We start from the raw sequence: 18,504 nt of genomic DNA, 5'->3' as shown, positions 1-18,504 counted from the left end.
CCATACATTTGGTACAGCCTCATAATATTAAAAACTACAAAAGATATCGTAAAACTGGTTACTGATTCTAAAAGTGCTTAACGAGCTTTATCCAATAGTATTAATATTAAGTTCCAGAATAAACTGGATCTATCTAAAAATCAATGTTTCCATCTTCCATACATTTAGTACTATCACAGATCTTGCACTCATCTCTTGATAATATTATAGCAAATTTTATAGCAAATAAAGCCTAAAACTAATGTTTTCCATAAATAATTTTAATGAAGAATGCAATTTACGAGTTTATTTTAAGTTTAAAAAGAATACACTTCTAATATTGAGTGGTTGGCATACATTTAGTATGGAAGCTGGAAACATTGAATTTTCGGATAGATCCCGTTTATTCTGTAACCTGTTATTGGTACCATTTGAAAGAGCTCGTGAAGCACTTTCAGGATCAGTAACCAGTTTTTCGATATCTGGTATAGTTTAGAAATAATCGAGTGAGATCACTTATCGTTTCCACCCTGTATAATCAACTTCGTTTGAAGAGATATCCTTCACCGTTTTCTCACCTATCAAAAACCTATTTCTTCATTTTATAGGGTTATACAAAAGTACGTTCATAAACCTGAAACTGAATGTATTAAAATCACATTTTATTTCTTTTTAGTTCTGGATGATACAAAAATTATACCATATTTTATAATAATAAATTAATCAATTAAGTAATTAATTTTTGGGGAAATCTGAAAGTTAAGTACTTTTGTTTTTATGGTTTCCGAATATTCTTGTGGTAATGAAATTGTCACGAAAAAACAAAAACACGTCAGCTGTCAAAATCTGTTGTGTCATGTCATCGTAATATTTTTGTTCGCTCCTTGGACTGAAATAGTCTAAAAAAACAGCAAAACAATAGCGGGAGGTTTACAACTGCGCTAGAAAACTTAAACTTAGGCGTTCCACAATGCATTGGTACGGAGGAAGCATCGCTGAGGCGGTTACGCTGTCCAAGCAAAAAAACGCAATTTTCGTTGTTTTTGTCGAAGGTAAGGCCTGAAATACTAATTAAAAACCTTATTTGGACTTTAAAGTGCATATCTGAAGTCCTAAAGACACATTTTTTGGTGTAGAAACTGCACAATATTACGTCATATTGTACGCGTACAAGGCTGTTGATTGGCTCTATAAAAGTAGCAGTCTATGTCGTAGAAAGCCCCTAATCTCATTATAAAATTACTAGCTTTCCGCCCGCGGCTTCGCCCGCGTGGAATTTTGTCTGTCACAGAAAAACTTTATCGCGCGCGTCCCTGTTTCAAAAACCGGGATAAAAACTATCCTATGTTCTTTCCCGGGACTCAAACTATTTCTATGCCAAATTTCATCAAAATCGGTTGCGAGGTTTAAGCGGGAAAGCGTAACAGACAGACAGACAGACAGAGTTACTTTCACATTTATAATATTAGTTGGGATTTTCATACATTTCCAAGCCGGTAAAAGTAAAATTGTTGACTTGTGGGCACCATTTGTCTAACTAAAGACTTTCATCTACATTTCCATTCTTTCCTGTTTGCCATCTTATTTCTACTTATAAGAATCTTGTTGATTTCTTATTAATTGAGGTTTGAGGTAAAAATGGTGAAATCAAATTGTCTAACACAAAATTATTAAGAACAATGTTGATACTTCCAGACTCAGTACACAGTGCTTTACATTCTGTATTCCTGTGTTCTGCCACTAAGCTACATTATCTTCCAAAACAAAAAGAAAGAATCCTGCTCTAAAATGGTTACACTGTCATTCTAATTACCATCCACGTCGCCAATGATATATATGTGAACTAGGGGATGTGTGTAAATAAAGGCCAGTTAGAGTGCACAGAGGTTTATTCGCATAATAACCATACATTTTATTATGCAGCTACCTTACCAGCAGATACCTTTCCTCTGCTGTAAGCACAAACAAACATTGGAAATTGTTTATTTACGGCCTCTATGGTTGTTTAAGGAGTACAACTAAGAAAGAAAGAAAGAAAAATTGTTTATTTGGTTCAAACATAGTAACTAAGGGCATTACTTATTCTTTCAAGTTGTAAAATGTACTTGTGTTCTCCCAGGTGAGAATGACCTCTCCGCAGAGATGTCAGCCACCATCGACGACTCAGCGGTGGTGAAGCGGCTCTCCGACCAGACCAACTTCCTGGCCATCAAGCTGAAGAGCGGCACCACTAACTACACACACTTCGCGCAGATCTGTATCCTTTGAATATTGCCACAGAGAAAGTTCTCCATTACCTTTACTTCAAACAAACTTTTTTAACCCTCTTAAATGTAAATACTAGACTTACTAAATATTGAAGTTTTCTTAAAACAATGTTGATGACTTACAAATTACTTTAAAAGCCAACTTAGTGAAAATACAAACAGTTTGGTCCTAGTAGATTAGAATAGGACCAGCACTTCTGCTGTGGATGTCGTAAAAAGCGACTAAACACCAGATGCGATTGCGGTCAAATACCTGCCTTGTTATGCATAAAAAAACATTGTCCTGCCTGACTGATCCTTAAATGAGGGCTATCGTTTTTATACTTAACAGTTGGCACCCCTGGCGATTGACTGGACCTTACTCTACAGTGGCGCCATCTTGATGAGTGCAAATACAATAGTCCTCCTACCACTTTAGCGCTCACCAGTTGGTGCCACTGTCTTCGCGACTAGCAAGTGACAGGACCTTACTTTACAGTGGCGCTAACTGGTGAGTGCTAAAACGATAGCCCTCATTGAGTCGTGCCCATGTAGTGGAGACTAATAAATGACCAGTAGCCTCATTCACGTAACAAAACTTCAACGACAACAAAACACTGAGTTGCGATCCTATCGAGTAATCGTTCTATCAAAATGACCCTTGTGAATACGGGTTTAGAACTGTTTTCCAATGGGACGACGTAACAAAACTTCAATGACAACAAATCGCTGAGTTGCGATCCTATCGAGTAATCGTTCTATAAAAATGACCCTTGTGAATACGAATTTAGAACTGTTTTTTTTTCAATGGGACGACTTCTAAACGTCAGCGAGATCTTGACTGTCAAAATACGTGAATTAGGAGGCCACTGACAATGACACACATTGACGCAATAAGCTCCTAACTCAGTACTCAGACCAATTCGTGCCAGTGCCATCTTTATTCTTCATCGGGCGGAATGGCACTCCCTTGGAGGTGGTCTGCGCAGGCGTGCAACCCTCCAACCTGGCCACCAGGATCGACAGGATACTGGAGGAGCACCGTAAGTAACAATTATTCAGTCTATGGAAGAATCCCTGTTCGTGACTTGAATTGTCAATCGCAACTTAATATTTCTAAAGCCCGGTCCGTGAGCACGTAGAATTTTGTCCAATGACCCTTAGCTATCGATCCTTATCGCTCGCGCGTAATTATATTGCTGTCGCGACTGTGCGACTGGCACCCGCAGTGAATGTGCGAGCGCGATAGCGACATAATTACGCGCGAGCGAAGAGGATGGGTAGCTATGGGTCATTGGACAAAATACTACGTGCTCACGGACCAGACTATACCAGGCCAGTTCATCTCCGTGAGTTTGCATGGAAAACAAAATACGCGCGACGACACCTCCTGTCATATCTAATCCACAGGACAATCACAAGCGAGAATTGACACACGCACCCGTATTCTTCACCCATTTGCATTGTAAAGACATAAACTATAAATGTCGGAAGTGTAAATGAATGGAAGTGACTGCAGTATTTAACTGCCTGAATAATAAAATAATTAATCATGTATTTCCTCTGCCGCTCCGAATCAGTATGTTTTTCACAGACTGCATATGGAGAAGTACACTGTTAGTTTACAAATAAAAACTCAAGCTACTACCTTCTCCAGACAACGAGAAGCAGCCATCGATGCAGCCTTCCACGTCAGCACAGAACGTTCGCGAACAAACCTCGAGTCTGCTGCAGGCTGAGGCCGCGGCCAGCGCTGCGCCAGAACCTAAGCCAGCGCCAGAGGAACAGCCTGGTAAGACAGAGACTAATGCCCGTTTTCACCATCAATCCCTAATTTTTAAGTGACTATGATAACACAACAGAAATTTTGTTTTCCTATGAAAACAAAATTTCTGTTCCCTGGTGGTGAAAACAGGCATAATACTACTTTGAGACTAGTTTCACTTTAAAGGTTTTTACCTTGAGTGAGACACCTCCCTAAAACTTTATTTTTTATTTTATTGAGAAAACCAACAGCGTATTTATACAATTTTAACATACATTAACACACAAGATGGCCAATAACAGGTTTCCCTTATATTATTACCAATAGTACTAGTAAAGGTTGGACTGCTACCAATACCTATCCACACAACACTACCTAAACAATACGACTAAAACAAACTTAAACTAAATGTAGCAATAATGTAACTTCAAGAACAAATACTTTTGCATGTTTTATGCGACAGAATATGCTGTAATTCATTGAAATTAACACCAATCTGTAACCATTGTGTTGCAAATTAATGATTTATTATTCCCGCCTTGAGACTTACGTCACTTGAGACTGTTTCCAGTTCCACTTTGAGACTATTCTCATTTTGACACTACTCTCAACTATTTCCACTTAAAAGCTGTTTCCCACCTGGAAACTGTTTCCATAGTACAAGCTTTGCTTAGTTTGGGGCTAGCGGCGCAGTGTAAATTGTCCAAGGATATCTATTTATTATTATTATCTATTATACTGTGACTATTTCCCACCTTGATATTCTCCACTTTAGATTATTTCTATGTTAAGTAAGGCTGTTTTCCACCTTGAGACTAAATCCCAAATTGAGACTATTTTCACTTAAAGGCTGTTTTACACCTTGACATTATTCCCCACTGTGATTATTTCCTACTTTGAAACTCCGACCGCTTGGCACTGTTTCCAATCCCACTTTGAGACTCAACTTGAGACTATTCCCATTTTCTTACTGTTCCCATCTTGAGACTATTTTCACCGTTGAAATTGAGACCTTTCTAATCAACAAAATCAACACCTTCCAGAGACCTCATCCGGTCCAGCGGCCAAGATACAAAAGACGGAGCACCACGAAGTGAGCAAGTCAGGGCAGGAGTACGACGTAGTGTGTGATGGAGACGTGTGCGTGAGGAGGCCCCGCGCCGCCGGGGCGGAGCCCGGGCCCAGCCAGCGCCCCGAGCCTGTCTCCGCCGCGGTAAGTCATTACTCTACTGAGAACACCGAAAAAAACTAAGTTAAGGGCGTCTTTGCATCGGTAAGTCAAGAAAACTGACGAAAATCTACTAAGAAAACCGAGAAGACCACGACTATTTCCGATGTAGAAAGAGAATAGTCTCTATCTGCTGTGGTAAGTCATAGGTCTACTAAAAAGACCGCTACAATCCAATGTAGAAACACGCATAGGTCTACTGAAAAGATCGCCACAACGCATAGAACCACACATAAGTCTATTGAGAAGACCGAAAAGACCGTTACAATTTCTAGCTCAGCTGAAGTGGTAAGTGTTAGAATCGATAAGGGTTGAGTATCTGGCTAGTGGAACAGCTAATGGTCTACTGAAAAGACCAAATTCTAGACCAGCTCACTATCTTTGCTCCCAAATCAGTAAGTAACAGAATATCTTCTTTGGTATTCAACCAGAGACTTGGGCGTTTAGCTGCGGTAGTGTCTACTGGTCTACTAAGAACTAAGAAGACTGAATTCTAGCCCAGCTCATTATTTTGCTCCCAAATCAGTAAGTAAAAAAATCTAGCTCTTCGTCTAAGTATGTTCAAGTCGAGCGCCAAAAGACGGAGCACCACGAAGTAACCAAGTCAGGGCAGGAGTACGATGTATAGAACAATCTATAGAACTACACAAATGTACCAAGAAGACCGAAAAGACCGCCAGAATTTTAGACTGGCTAAATATCCAAACAGCTTCCGAAGAGGTAAGTAATAGAAACAGCGAAGCCTGAGTCACAGACTGCGATGGCATTTGTGGAACAGCCATTGGTCTGCTAAGAAAACCGGATTCTAGCTCAACTCACGACCTTAACTTACTTCCAAGTCCAATGAAAAAGCCTTCTTCGTTGTGGATAAAAAGAAGCCTGTTCTTTGGCTAAGTTAGTTCAAGTCAATCTTCAAAAGACGGAGCACCACGAAGTGAGCAAGTCAGGGCAGGAGTACGACGTAGTGTGTGATGGAGACGTGTGCGTGAGGAGGCCCCGCGCCGCCGGGGCGGAGCCCGGGCCCAGCCAGCGCCCCGAGCCTGTCTCCGCCGCGGTAAGTCATTACTCTACTGAGAACAATACTTACTATTTTAATCCAAACTGTTAATACTAGATTTTCCATAAAGATTTGGGATTCACAAAATGGTCTGAGTTTTTTCATTGCAATGGTCTATTTAGACGATCAAATGGACCACAAACACTTGTGATTTTGAATTAGATGTAAACTATATTTCGAAACAGATAGTAATAGGTGACAGTTTTGTATTACTGGTGAATATTATTGTCTGTGATTGTGAAATCTATCACAAGCTTATAGCGTCAGTATTTCAACAGTCACAGATGAAGACCGAGCCTGTTATCACCTTGAGACTTCCACCACTTGAGTCTGTTTCCAGTCCTACCTTGAGAATCTTGAGAGTTGAGATCTTACTTTGACACAATTCTTAAGAGCTCTTTCAAATTAGACATTTTGAGCAGGACGTTTGTCATGCGTTTGGAATAGTTTGCATGACCGCACACGGAAATTCTATGACAAAGACGTTGGAATTAAAATGACAGTCTCAAGTCTCAAAATGTTTAATTAGAAGAGCTCTAACACTGAATTCACTTTAAGACTGTTCCCCATTGTGTGACCTTTTCTCACTTTGAGACTCTGTCAACCTTCAGACTATTTTCACCTTAAAACTCTTTTCCTTGAGACTGTCTAATCACAAACAGTTTTATATTACTGGTGGATATGATTGTCACATCCATCAAATCTAGTCTATCACACGCTTATTTATTAATTTTATTTGAACAGTCGCAGATGGAGACCGAGCCGACAGCTGAAGACAGCACAGCGAGCATGGAAGAGAAGCTGGAACGAGCTAAGGAGCTGATCGAAGCCAGGCGCCGGGAGAAGGCACAGAAGGAGAAAGAGGTAAGAACTGTCCCTTTCTTTCATACAGTATTCAGTAAATGTTTATTGTTAGACTAGCTTTTGCCCGCGGCTTCACCCGCGTGAAATTTAGTATCACAGATCGGCATAAATTATAGCCCATATGTTAATCTGAGTTACAAACAATAATACTGTAAAGTTTCAACAAAATCCGTTCAGTAGTTTTTGCGTGAAAGAGTAACAAACATCCAGACATCCAAACTGTCGCATTTATAATATTAGTAGGATTGAATGCTTAATAATATACATAACCCATTTGTACTATAGGCAACAGTGTTAACTGCTCATTGCCGGTCATGACATCTCGTTCTATCGCAAAGAATCACCAATTGATAGAGCGAGAGCAAAAACGGAAATGGATAATTTAACACTGTGGCCGTGTGTACATTATGTGAATTTTCTTTTATTTTTTCTAAACGCTTCATTGAATTGGAAGAATGCTGAGGTAAATAATATAGAGTATAGACGATAGCACATTTACAATTAGTACTTATTATGCAAAAAAGTTTTGCTTGATATGATATACCTAAATAAATGAAAAATAAATAACTGTTTGCTTGCTTTTTGAAGTCAAACACGCAATGATTATATTGATTTTAATCAATTTAAAATGAAATGTAATTCAAATCTAGTAAAAAAACGAAAATGATATTTTTATACATCAGTAGATTTTTTAAATTCATTCTGTCTTATCTGGTTTTCCCTGGGTCTCAAACTATATGTCTTCAAGCTTAGTAGTTGAAGCATAAAAAGGCAAAAAAAAACAAATTTTCATATTTCATTCTATTTCATTATTCACTTATTTAGTACGCTAGCTTTTTAAGGGCTCTTCTATAGCAACTTGTTATTTCAGCTGGAGAAACAGAAGGAGTTAGAACGTCGCTCGCAAGGGCAGGGAATGACTGAACTCAAGAACTGGCAGGCCGAGCAGGAGTTACGGCAGATTCAGGTGAGAAAGAGACAGAATAAAAGCCTTTGTGCCAATTGGAACGGAAAAAGCAGCGTGGGACGTCCACCTACAAGGTGGACCGACGACATCGTAAAGGTAGCAGGGAAGCGCTGGACGCAGGCCGCTACCAATCGATCAACATGGAAAGCATTGGGGGAGGCCTATGTTCAGCAGTGGACGTCCTGTGGCTGAAATGATGATGATGTGCCAGTTGAAGAATTTGCGTTTGTTTCATTGATCCTATAATTTAACGGATGATCACCTCAGTGTCTAAAGGGGACTATTCCCACCTCGTTCCCACCGCTGCAACTCCTGTGTAGTCAGGATCTACAGCTTGACCGGCAATAAAAACACAACCAGTGAAGGTCAAGTTTGTCCCGGGGGAAAGTTAAACTGTCATTGAACCCGCAACGAAATTAATCAGAAGAACATAGGAGGATGTCGAAGTTAAGGTTCGACTTCCCTCCGTTGCAAACCACAGTGTCTAGTGCAGTGGTTCTTAACCTTTAAGTCACGAGGGACCATTTTACAAAATTTCTGTCTTGTCAAGGACCAATTTTTTTTTTTCGAAACCCTATGAAAGAGGAGGTCGATTTCTCGCCCACTGTGCGGCCGTTTGCGTTGTATTGACTCCACTCGTCACGTCACTTGTTTATTACGATGTCTTCGTGGACCACTTGGAAGGTAACCACACCAGTGGTCCGCGGACCACCGGTTAAGAACCACTGGTCTAGTGGTAAGATCACATGTCTCAAGCTTACTCTTTCCATCAATGTCGAAAAGACCACTAAAGAACAAATATGCGGACATCCGACTCGTTTGACCAGCGAGAGTGTGGTCAAATCCAATCAATTGATGTATTTTTTATGACCTGTAAAGATGCGACTACTCTCTTAGGCTGAGTTGCACCACCTAACTTTGACAGTAATTATAAGAGTAGGCGCACACCGTTGATCTTTAGTTGGCCGATAGTTGTGCCCGATTTTAAATTGTATGAAGTATCGGCCAAATCGAATCGGCGTAGTGTGCGCACTCCCATACATGCCCATACTGATCAACTGCCCGACTAAACTATCGGCCGACGAAAAATCAACGGTGTGCGCCTACTTTAACGATAACCGGTGTTTTTTGTATGGAGTTTGACAGATTTTTGACGTTTGTCAAAGTTAAAGTAAGATGGTGCAACCCAGCCTTAGAGATTTTTTATATCAGTGAATATTGTTTTCTTTTAATCTGTGTTGTGTGGGATTGCTATAGGTAGTGTTAGAGTTTCGTGTTCTTGTAGTGGAGAAATCTTTTCGGTTATTTTAGACGACAAAATAATATGGGCTAGTCGCGTAAAACCGTTAAAATGGCGCAATAAAAGCTTATCGTAGTGCGCATACTACTGATGATTAATTAATTAAGGGCTGATTTTTCAATCGTCGGATAACTTTTAACTGAAAAATAAGTTTGGCACATTGACAGTTTTAGTATGGGAAATATGTCAAAATGACAAGTTTATTCTTTAGTTAAAAGTTAACTGATGATTGAAAAATCAGCCCTAAATGAAATCTGGTTGTTTCCAGGAGGAGCGCAAACGCGAGAAGTTCGAGAACAATCTAGCAAGACAAAGGATTTTAGAGCAGATAGCACAGGACCGCGCTGAAAGACGGGCCCGTGACCAGGCGCCGCGGGCGCCGCCTGCGCCGCCCGCGCAAAGCGGAGCTAGTAAGTATTAGGGTTCGGCCGAAAAAATGTATGGTTTCAGCCGAAAAAATATTTTGTTTCGGCCGAAAAATAATTGGTTTCGGCCAAAAAAAAATATCTTTGGTTCAGCTTAAAAATGTTTTCGGCCTAGTTTTGGCTTAGACCAATTTCGGCACAAAAAGCAGTTTCGGCATGTTCGGTCAAAAGAATGTTTTTGGTTTTTTCGTCCATAATAAGCGCGAGAAGTTAGAGAACAATCTAGCACGACAAAGGATTCTAGAGCAGATAGCGGAGGACCGACCTGAAAGACGGGCACGTGACCAGGCGCCACGGGCGCCGCCCGCTCCCCCCGCGCAAAGCGGAGCCAGTAAGTGTTAGAGAAAAATGTGTTTGATTTCGGCTGAAAAAGTTATTGGTTTCGGCCAAAAAAAGTATGGCTTCGGCCAAAAACAAATTTTCGGCCAATCTTTTTTGCTAAACTTTCGGTTTCGGTCATTTTCGGCAAAAAAAACAATTGGCATGTTCGCGAGAAGTCTGAGAATATCTAGCACAGCAGACGATCTTGGAGCATAGCATAGCTCAAGACTAAGTCGAAAGACAGGCCCGCGACGTCCCTCGCGCATATCGGAGCCAGTGTATTGAAAGTAAAATGATGGTTATTGATTATTGAAAAAAGTGACGAAAATAAGTTCCGGCTAAAAAAATTTTTAGTTTCGGCCAAAAAAAAATGGTCAAAACTAAAAAAAAATCGGTCAAAACAACTGTCAACCATAGTCTCGCTTACATTCACCAACAAAAATTAACATGTTCGATAAAAACTTGAAATTTTCACATCAACCTTGTATTGCCTTGCCTCGGTAAGTAAATAATCTTTTAATGATTTTTTAATCACTTTCCTTTGCAGCCTCCGGCGACGGGTCGGGCCGCGCTCGCGTTCAGTTCAAACTGCCGGACGGCCGCTCGCACACCGCACACTTTGCGGCTGACGACACGCTGGCGACTTTGCAGCAACATATCGCTGACAACTTACAGGTGAATACATCATTACACATACCACACAAAACAAATACAAAGTCAACTACACAATTTCGACAGCCACTGCTAAACGTAGGCTCTTGACATCCTACACCATCATTATGGCAGTCCACTGCTAGAAATAAGCGTTGCGACAATTTACAGGTCACATTTTTAAACAATGATAGTAATATGCTGGGTTTGCACCATCTTACTTTAACTTTGACAAACGTCAAAAATCTGTCAAACTCCATACAAAAAGCGCCGGTTACTGTCATATGTAGTTGCCGTTAAAGCTGTGTGGTGCAACTCAGCCTTACACGCGTATTCACAAACGATGATAGCATAAGTGAAGCAGAAAATCGAACGCACAGCGCTCAATAGAGCTCTGTGATTGGTTCATATATCATCCTGTGCGTGCATTCGCACTATGAGACCTCATAGTAATGTTTGTGAATACGGGCGTATGACTATCATTGTTTAAAATGGAAATTGGATACCTTCTAAGAATTTGTAGGTCAAATACATCATAATTTTCATCATCATCAATATAAGATAATCATAGTCCACTCAGGGAAGTAGGCATCTCAAGACCAGTTACGTCATCATCATTAATTTAGTCAATGTAGTCCTCTGAGGGAAGTAAGCCTCAGTTCAAACTGCCGGACGGTCGCTCGCACACCGCGCACTTTGCGGCTGACGACACGCTGGCAACACTGCAGCAACATATCGCAGACAACTTGCAGGTGAGACTCACTTTCTATCTTCCTTCTATCCCAGCTTAAAGAAAGAAAGAAATAAAATTTATTGAACACAGTAAGCACAAATCATATACAATAACAACACAAAACGAATAAAGAAAATAGTGGACCACTGTGTCAATAGGCTCCCAGCTCAGCATTTATCCTGACGTGCTCGGAAGGGCATGTCAAGAAACTGGTCTTCCGCGAGAGCCCTTGTTGTGGCTTCGCGCATATGATGATATGATATGATGAATAAAGACATCCAGTTTAGGACAAAGCCCCTGGGTTCTTGTGATTCCGGATTTTTTAATTTAACCGCAATGGTAAGCTCGCTATAACTTGCAGGTCAGTTATTATAGTATAAATAGTGGTAGGATTAATACTGGGACGTGTAAAAGTGCTTTTTAAAAGCCTATTTGCAAAAATAAATGAGTTATGAGTTTTTATACCAATAGCGTATAATCCAGTCCATAGTCTATTCGCGTCCAAACAACGGACCACTCTCTAAAAAGAGTCAAATCCACCTCCAGCCTTCTGGAAGCATAAACAATTTGAATTCCATAGGATGCAAATGGGGTCCGTAGGATGCATATGGAGTTAATAGGATGCCGTTAGTCGGCCGTTTGGTGTAGTGGTTCGAATCGGACTACTATTCCGGAGGTTGCGGGTTCGATTCCCGCACAGTACAAACATTTGTGTGCATGAACATATTTGTTTGTATTGGACTGGGTGTTTTCTATGTATAATATGTATGTATTTACAAAAAAAGAAGTATTTAAGTATGTTTATATCCGTTGTCTAGTACCCATAGTACAAGCTTTGCTTAGTTTGGGGCTAGCGGCGTAGTGTAAAATGTCCAAGGATATTTATTTATTTATTTATTTATAATAAAAGGTGCATGGGGATGTAAGGAAAGACCCATGGGATGCAAAAATGAGGCTCCTTGCAATCGATGGCAGTCTAGTGAGTAAGGGAAGGAAGTCTACCAACAATTCTTTAGGAATATCATCGTTTAAACAATGGTAGTCTTCTGAGGGAGGTAAGCCTCAGTTCAAACTGCCGGACGGTCGCTCGCACACCGCGCACTTTGCGGCTGACGACACGCTGGCGACTTTGCAGCAACATATCGCAGACAACTTGCAGGTATGTTATCATACCAACAGTGTTTATACAATGGATCGTTACATCCACGAAGACGCGCCCCACCATTCTTCCGCTAATGTGTGAGTGTTATCGGTACACGCTAAATGCTCCATGAGTGCACACGCACACTACAGTAATGCCTTACGGCTTGCTCGGACCACACTCCCCGCACCCCGCGCGACCGGGACCAAACATTGGTGGCGCGCGTCCGAGTGGATGAAACTATTTGTCCAAATGACAAATCACGGTTTGTTGTCACCTTTATCATCATTTTAAATATTGGGAGTAAACCTCCCGAGAACCTAAATTACACCGTCAATAGATCCAATTTTTTCCTAAGAGCGTTATTTATTGCTTACAATCGTTTTGCAAAATGTCATCCGTTTCTGGTATGCAAATGGGGGGAGAGGGTGTATAAAAAGGATGCAAGAAAGAATACATCACAAGAAATTTAATTGTGGATTAAAAACACAATTCGAGGTTCATGAGAAGCAATGGAAAGTCCATGGAATGCAAACAGGTATTAAATAATGAGATGCGAATACGGTTAAATGGGATACAAATAAATCTAAATGGGACCCGAAAAAGGCTGAAAGGGATGTGAATAAGGCTAAATGGGATACAAATAAATCTAAATGGATGGGACGCAAAAAAGGCTGAATGGGATGCGAATAAAGCCATGTATTCATCAGGCAACATTTGTTGATAAACACTGTTCATAAACAATGTTTCATCATCTCTGTAAACAGTTTATAAACAGTCCATAAACATAGGTTTTATGACATGAAACATTGTTTATGATACATGTTATGAGTGGAGAGCAAGTGTGGACGGCCACGTTTCAGAAACCTGTGTTTATGGTAAACTTGTTTCACACTAGTCATAAACAGTTTATCAACAAATGTTGCCTGAGAAATACATGGCTTAAGACTAAATGGGATGCAAATAAATATTTAATTGCTATATTTTGTCCAATCAGATGTCGGCGTCCAACTTCTCCCTCTGGACGGCGTTTCCTCGCCGCGAACTAAGCGACCCTAGCGCCACGCTGCGGCAACTGGAACTAGCGCCGTCCGCCGCCTTACTAGTGCTGCCCAGGCGTGCGCCCACACAGGTCGCCGCGCCCTCGCCCGTCGCGTCTATAGTCGGTGAGTGTCTATGGCTAGTCGGTGAGTGTCTATGGCTAGTCGGTGAGTGTCTATGGCTAGTCGGTGAGTGTCTATGGCTAGTCGGTGAGTGTCTATGGCTAGTCGGTGAGTGTCTATGGCTAGTCGGTGAGTGTCTATGGCTAGTCGGTGAGTGTCTATGGTCGCTGCAGCTAGTCGGTGAGTGTCTATGGTCGCTGCAGCTAGTCGGTGAGTGTCTATGGTCGCTGCAGCTAGTCGGTGAGTGTCTATGGTCGCTGCAGCTAGTCGGTGTTCATGTATTTCCTCCGCCATTTTCCGCAGTTTGGCACCTCACGTCACATCATTTTACCGAAGTCAGCCCTATAGCTTCGGCGCAGTGCCGATCACTGACGTTTGTCAACAAAATGGTGCTTGACTCTTGAGACAGGCTAAATTACACCATATTGTTAACTAGCTTTCCGCCCGCGGCTTCGCCCGCGTGGAATTTTGTCTGTCACAGAAAAACTTTATCGCGCGCGTCCCTGTTTCAAAAACCGGGATAAAAGCTATCCTATGTTCTTTCCCGGGACTCAAACTATCTCTATGCCAAATTTCATCAAAATCGGTTGCGAGGTTTAAGCGGGAAAGCGTAACAGACAGACAGACAGACAGACAGACAGACAGACAGACAGACAGACAGACAGACAGACAGACAGACAGAGTTACTTTCGCATTTATAATATTAGTTGGGATTAGTTGGGATGACATTGAGCATACATTTTTTAAATACTTTCGCGAAGTAAAACTTCTGTACGTAGTACTTATTATTATTCTGTGGTTTAACCGCCTCTGTGGTCTAGTGGTAAGACCACCTGCTTCAGACGCGGAGGACCCGGGTCCGATTCCCAGTAGGGGCAGACTTTTTCGGTTTGGTTGGTGGTAGGGCTTGTTCCAAGTCCGCCTGGCTGGCTACCACCATCTACCTAAGTCTGTCGCCATAACAACAATGTTAACAGCATTGTTGTGTTCCGGCAGTTAGAGGTAAGATAGCCAGTTCCTCCGTGGTTGAGGATTCCGGGTGAAGCTCGCTTCCACCTTCGGCCTGATCGTCACTTACCATCAGGTGAGATACAGCCCAAGAGATACCTCGTTGTGGATAGAAAAAAAAGTGTCTATGGTCACCACAGCTAGTCGGTCGCGTCTATAGTCGGTGAGTGTCTATGGTCACCACAGCTAGTCGGTCGCGTCTATAGTCGGTGAGTGTCCATGGTCACCACAGCTAGTCGGTCGCGTCTATAGTCGGTGAGTGTCTATGGTCACCACAGCTAGTCGGTCGCGTCTATAGTCGGTGAGTGTCTATGGTCACCACAGCTAGTCGGTCGCGTCTATAGTCGGTGAGTGTCTATGGTCACCACAGCTAGTCGGTCGCGTCTATAGTCGGTGAGTGTCTATGGTCACCACAGCTAGTCGGTCGCGTCTATAGTCGGTGAGTGTCTATGGTCACCACAGCTAGTCGGTCGCGTCTATAGTCGGTGAGTGTCTATGGTCACCACAGCTAGTCGGTCGCGTCTATAGTCGGTGAGTGTCTATGGTCACCACAGCTAGTCGGTCGCGTCTATAGTCGGTGAGTGTCTATGGTCACCACAGCTAGTCGGTCGCGTCTATAGTCGGTGAGTGTCTATGGTCACCACAGCTAGTCGGTCGCGTCTATAGTCGGTGAGTGTCTATGGTCACCACAGCTAGTCGGTCGCGTCTATAGTCGGTGAGTGTCTATGGTCACCACAGCTAGTCGGTCGCGTCCATAGTCGGTGAGTGTCTATGGTCACCACAGCTAGTCGGTCGCGTCCATAGTCGGTGAGTGTCTATGGTCGCTGCAGCTAGTCGGTGAGTGTCTATGGTCGCTGCAGCTAGTCGGTGTCTATGGTCGCTACAGCTAGTCGGTCGCGTCCATAGTCGGTGAGTGTCTATGGTCGCTGCAGCTAGTCGGTGTCTATGGTCGCTGCAGCTAGTCGGTGAGTGTCTATGGTTACTACAGCGACCCTCGCCCGTCGCGTCTATAGTCGGTAAGTGTTTATGGTCACTACAGCTAGTCTGTGAGTTTCTATGGTCGCTACAGATAGTCGGTGTCTTTGGTCACTACGGCGACCGATAAAGATATCAGTTGTATAAGGGCTTATTCCCACCGCTGCAACTCCTGTGCAGCCAGGATCTACAACTTGACCGCCAATAAGCCAATCAGTGAAGGTTAAGTTTGTCCCGGGGGAAAGTTAAACTGTCATTGCACCCGCAACATAATGAAAAGAAATAGGGAGCAGTTCGATTTAAACGATCGATTATATTTTTAATTCGGCCTCTAGACTAAGAAGTAGCATTCAATTAAGATACAATCAAAAAATTACAAAAAATGCGCATAAAAAATATAAAAAAGAGGAGGTCAAGCTTCTGCAATAAGATTAAATAACGATAATAATGATGTTCATAGAGTATTTTCTTACCTTCAAAATCTTGCAGCATTTTCTAATTCTTCAATCTTTTCCAGCGATCTTCACCCAGTTCATCACCTCATTCATCCTGGCGCCCTCACAGCAACTCTTCAACTGGATCCGCGCGCGTCTATTCGCTCCCCCTCCCCCCACTACCCCAAGTCAACCCCCTCGGGCCTCCCCCCCTCCCGGCTTGCGTAGGAGGGGGAATATTCATAGACTTCCCGGGGAGAGAGCGGCGGATGATGATAATAACACTTGGAACGGGAATTCCACGCAGCAAATGTAGGGGTTTGGAGGTTTTTGTTGGGAGGCATTGTGGCCTAAAGGGGGATTTATTTAGACACTAATGGCTGGATCAGGGCTGAATGAGGGCTATCGTTTTTATACTTAACAGTTGGCACCCCTGGCGATTGACAGGACTTTACTCTACAGTGGCGCCATCTTGATGAGTGCAAATGCGATAGTCCTTCTACCACTTTCGCGCTCACCAGTTGGTGCCACTGTCTTCGCTACTAGCAAGTGACAGGACCTTACTCTACAGTGTGTGGCGCTAACTGGTGAGCGCTAAAACGATAGCCCTCATTGCCATGGGAGGGCATTCTGGGGGACAGGGGAGACAGGTGAAATTGTGTAAGGCAATCGTTATCATTTGACAGTTCATAACGTACGATTATTCTGTCAAACGCTTTGTTTAACTGACTTCATCGTACGTTATGAACTGTCAAATGATTACGATTGCTTTACACAATTCCACCTATTTATTTTTAATAATGGCTCATGTTCATTAATGTTGCAGATTTCTGTAAAGCATACTCTAGGGCCACCGTTCGGGGAACTATTTTCTGTAGTAGATTAAGAACGTGATATGCTTCTTTAACCCTTAACCAGGCTCTAGTGGCCATTGAGCCCACAATTTGAACTGTATGCTGTGAAAATACAGTTGAAAACCAATGTCTTTTTTTTTGAGCCTGGTCAAAATGTAAGATTGTCTTTGATCAGACCGAAACACTTTATATCGAGCGATTAATGAATATGACCCAATAAGGACGAAAATAAGACGTAAGGTTTACTATTTCTAAAGAACAAATGCACTCCCCTGCCCCCTCTTTCCCCTGTCTATGGATGTAGGTTTGTCAATAAGATGGATGTCATCTCAAGTGTGTAATACAGGGTGTCGATTTTAACACTTTGAATGGTGAGAGATAGAAAGAGTTGTGTTTTCTGTAAGGGACAGTTTGACAAAAAATTTAATCTTTCTACTGTGTTTTTAAGACAATTTGCTTTTTTTTAAATTGCTGGCAGTTGTTAAATTATCTCTTATTTTTTTTTAATGAGACTGGGCACTCACTATACAGAAATCATTCTTTAAACTAAATCAAAATATAAAAACTTGCTGTCGATTTTTTGTCAAACTGTCCTTATGTTGTATAACAGATAATTGCACATCCACCCTGTATCATTGCAAGTATTTATTCTATAGCTCAGTTTTATTCGAGCGAGTAAAGTGACAGATGTGACGTAGCCAACAAAGATGGCCGACACCACAGATAAACAATCAAAATGTCAAATAATGACAGCTCTAATGACATTTTACTCGCACGAATCAAACTATAAAAAGTACTATCATCTATCTATGGTCACCTCAATGCTAAAAAAGTATTTAATGTATTTTAGTCTTTGGTTTCTGGGGCAAAACTTCGTAAGAGGTCCCACCAAGTAGATAGATGAAATTTTGATGGACGATTTTAATCATAGTTGTTAGTAATGACTTCTACAATGGATACTTATATTTTAATGTTAATTGTTAATTTCCACTATTTATTTAAAAACATCTTAATTTTGCTTGTTAAATGATATCATGTTGATAAGGATTTAAATTTTTTAAATTAAATCATTTAGCGCTTTTAGATATTAATTTCTTACAGCCATATTGTTTTCCAAAACATTGATAAATTAGGATAAGATTCTGGATTGAAATGGTGTTAAATAAAAATTGCATAATATATTATGTAGGTATGTTAAAACAAAAGATTGCATGAAAAAAGTTAGGTACATGTCAAAATTTACTATAACAAAAACAAATTGAAATGGCATACGATCATATCAATCGGTAAATTGTATAATCGAATGGTTCGACTACAAAATACGAGCCCATTAAATTATTTTTTCCGTAATTGATCCAAGGGGCGTTTGGATTCTTTTCATTCCGATGAGTTG

At 41.5% G+C, this 18,504-nt stretch overlaps 1 protein-coding gene across 2 annotated transcripts; it reads left to right on the top strand.

The window, feature by feature from the left end:
- Positions 1-792: 792 nt before the first annotated feature.
- LOC114350195 (UBX domain-containing protein 4) lies at positions 793-16,721 on the top strand. 2 transcript variants are annotated; one of them, XM_028300901.1, is made up of 12 exons: positions 793-1,031; positions 2,099-2,236; positions 3,143-3,268; positions 3,883-4,017; positions 5,034-5,203; positions 7,020-7,139; positions 8,011-8,106; positions 9,675-9,816; positions 10,700-10,770; positions 11,499-11,555; positions 13,675-13,843; positions 16,341-16,721. In XM_028300901.1, exons 1-12 carry the CDS (start codon positions 950-952, stop codon positions 16,571-16,573), a joined length of 1,539 nt encoding a protein of 512 aa, XP_028156702.1. In that variant the 5' UTR covers positions 793-949; the 3' UTR covers positions 16,574-16,721. The 2 variants fall into 2 exon arrangements, with proteins under 2 accessions (XP_028156702.1, XP_028156701.1); XM_028300900.1 differs by lacking the exon at positions 11,499-11,555 and having other exon boundaries at positions 794-1,031; positions 10,700-10,827.
- The last annotated feature ends 1,783 nt before the right edge of the window (positions 16,722-18,504 follow it).

Source organism: Ostrinia furnacalis, unplaced genomic scaffold (genome assembly GCF_004193835.3).
Source record: "Ostrinia furnacalis isolate ACB-3 unplaced genomic scaffold, ASM419383v2 OfSCF0802, whole genome shotgun sequence".
In the NCBI taxonomy this organism is placed as follows: domain Eukaryota; kingdom Metazoa; phylum Arthropoda; class Insecta; order Lepidoptera; family Crambidae; genus Ostrinia; species Ostrinia furnacalis.
Note: the sequence above shows the minus strand (reverse complement) of the source record. Positions and strands in the feature narration are given on the sequence as shown.